General features: G+C 34.4%; 1 protein-coding gene across 1 annotated transcript; it reads right to left on the reverse strand.

Annotated features, from left to right (window-relative positions):
• Positions 1-454: 454 nt before the first annotated feature.
• On the reverse strand, positions 455-2144 carry LOC147539609 (reticuline oxidase). Its single transcript, XM_086643560.1, has one exon. The coding sequence runs from the start codon at positions 2106-2108 to the stop codon at positions 492-494; it is 1617 nt and encodes a 538-aa protein (XP_086499686.1). The 5' UTR covers positions 2109-2144; the 3' UTR covers positions 455-491.
• Positions 2145-2351: the final 207 nt, after the last annotated feature.

Below are 2351 nucleotides of genomic sequence, written 5' to 3' on the forward strand. Positions count from 1 at the left end.
ATCCTTTAGAATGTAATTAATATTAGTATGTATGTATTTTCTATTCTTATATACTAACCAAAGGGCGTTTTGTGTACTTCGAAAATACATTTAGTTAAATAGGGAGTTTTTTTTAGATTTTTTTGTTTTAACGTTTAGCTAGAAATCTCATCAAATTTTTTGTCAAAGAATCCAACCAAAGAAACTAAAATATTGGAAGGATGTCATACATAAATAATGTCGGAGAGAGATAAAAGAGTATGGGGTACTGTTATATCCTATCTTATCTAAACTATTAGAATATTTATAGGATTACATTTTCTTTTTCAAGGATGAATTTTTTTAAAAATAATTGAACTCCCTAAAAGAGCTATAGAAAATTTAAATGATAATAATCAAACATTAAAATGAAAATAAAGCAAAAAAAAAAAAAATTAGAGATTGTATATCTCCAAAAAGATTATAAAGCACATTATGAAAACATAAATTTTTTATATAGCTATGTGATGATTCTATATTACAACTTCTCCACCATCACTCCCCAAAGTCTTCTCCAAATAATCAAAATTTGCCATTGGAGGGATACTTTGTGGATGATTAAATACATTATTTGGATCAATCAAGGTCTTAGCCCTAATTAAACGTTCATAATTTGATAAAAAATAACTCTCACCCCAACTCCTACTAATCTCAATGGCATTATTAACAACAGTTTTATTCCCCCAATCTATCCCTCCAAGATCAAGATCAATATGATTAACATACCCAAGTCTTGGATTCTTTGAAACAAATGGTTTCATAAATTCATATACTTTTTCTAACCAATCCAAAAATTCGGTTTTCTTTTTTTGTTCACTTTGATTCCAGGCAACTATATATTCAACCATTAATCTTGTACCACTTCGATGAGGAAACGGCGTAAAATCACTACTAATTTTACTCATTTGGCCTCCAAATCCATTCAAAGCAATAAACCCATTTGGCTCTTTTGATAATCTTTCCAATAAACCATAAAACGCTTTTGATGGCAATGGTTCTTTGGTTAAATCAACTTTTGTTTTAAAAGCTCTCTCATCAAATTTCAAGAACCTATTATTTAGTTGAGAAACTGTTTCTAATCCTGCTAAGTAAGCAAAAGACTCCCCCCAACTCATTTCTAGATAATCTTCCTCAACCAACCCTAATTCAGGAAACAATAGATCGAACGTGCTTTTTGCAACGGTTTTCAGTCCGAAATGAAACCCTAACATTGTCAACCACACTTGTTTCTCATCCGCACCACCGAGGACGGATAAAGTAAAATCTTCTTCTAATTCTTCTGCAACAAATTGCCACTTATGTAGCAAACTTGTAGCTTCATCTATTGCCACATTTTTTGTCACACGAAAGACCGTCACCTTTTCGGGGACAGGTAATAATTTTATTTTCCATGCATAAATTGCACCCCAGACACCACCTCCACCACCACGAATAGCCCAAAAAACATCTTCTCCCATGGCTTGGCGGTCTAGAATCGCACCGTTAGCGTCTATAAGAATTGCATCGACAACGTTATCAGCTGCTAGACCATATTTTCTTGACATCATACCAAAACCACCACCACTAATATGACCCCCAGTACCAACGGTTGGACACCAACCAGCCGTAAATCCGAGTTTACTACTTGACTCAGTAATCGCATAATAAAGCTCACCAAGCGTTGAACCCGATTCAACCCAAGCTGTTTCAGATTCAAGATCAATTGAAACTCGATTAAGATTCATTAAATCAATAAGAATAAAGGGTGTATCAGAAGTGTAAGATAATCCTTCATAACTATGACCACCACTTCTTAATCTTATAGTCCATGATCCTTTTCTAATACATCTAATGGTATTAGATAACTCTTCTTTGCTTCCCGGTAATATAATCGCCGACGGTTTCGAAATCAATGAATTTTGAAACAGTGGGTTTTGGATTGACAAATGAAGGAATCGGTTGAAATCCGAGTCCGAATCCGCAGAAAATACAGTATGATTACGAACCCCATTAAAGGTCAAACAAGAAAGGAGATCATTACCCCCCAGGGCACAGTTTAGCAAAGAAAGAAATATTGACAAAGAGAAGAAGATGGGAGTTTTGTTTTCCATGGGGGTTTTTCTTTTTTTCTTTCTTTTACTACGAGAATGCCAGTTATGATTGTCAATCCTATTTATACTGTGAATTTTAAGTCAACTAACTTTGATTTGGTCAACTAATTCTATGGACCCCACATATCCTACAGTCATCTCACACGTGTAAGATACTGTCCAGATTGGCGGCTGTCTGTACACAAATCTATTATTGAGACCGGTCAAATCCCGAAACAAATCCCAAATATTTCAATCAGTGGT

This window comes from Eschscholzia californica, unplaced genomic scaffold, assembly GCF_041429995.1.
Source record: "Eschscholzia californica isolate CP2 unplaced genomic scaffold, dmEscCali1.0.p SCAF_5, whole genome shotgun sequence".
Taxonomy (NCBI): domain Eukaryota; kingdom Viridiplantae; phylum Streptophyta; class Magnoliopsida; order Ranunculales; family Papaveraceae; genus Eschscholzia; species Eschscholzia californica.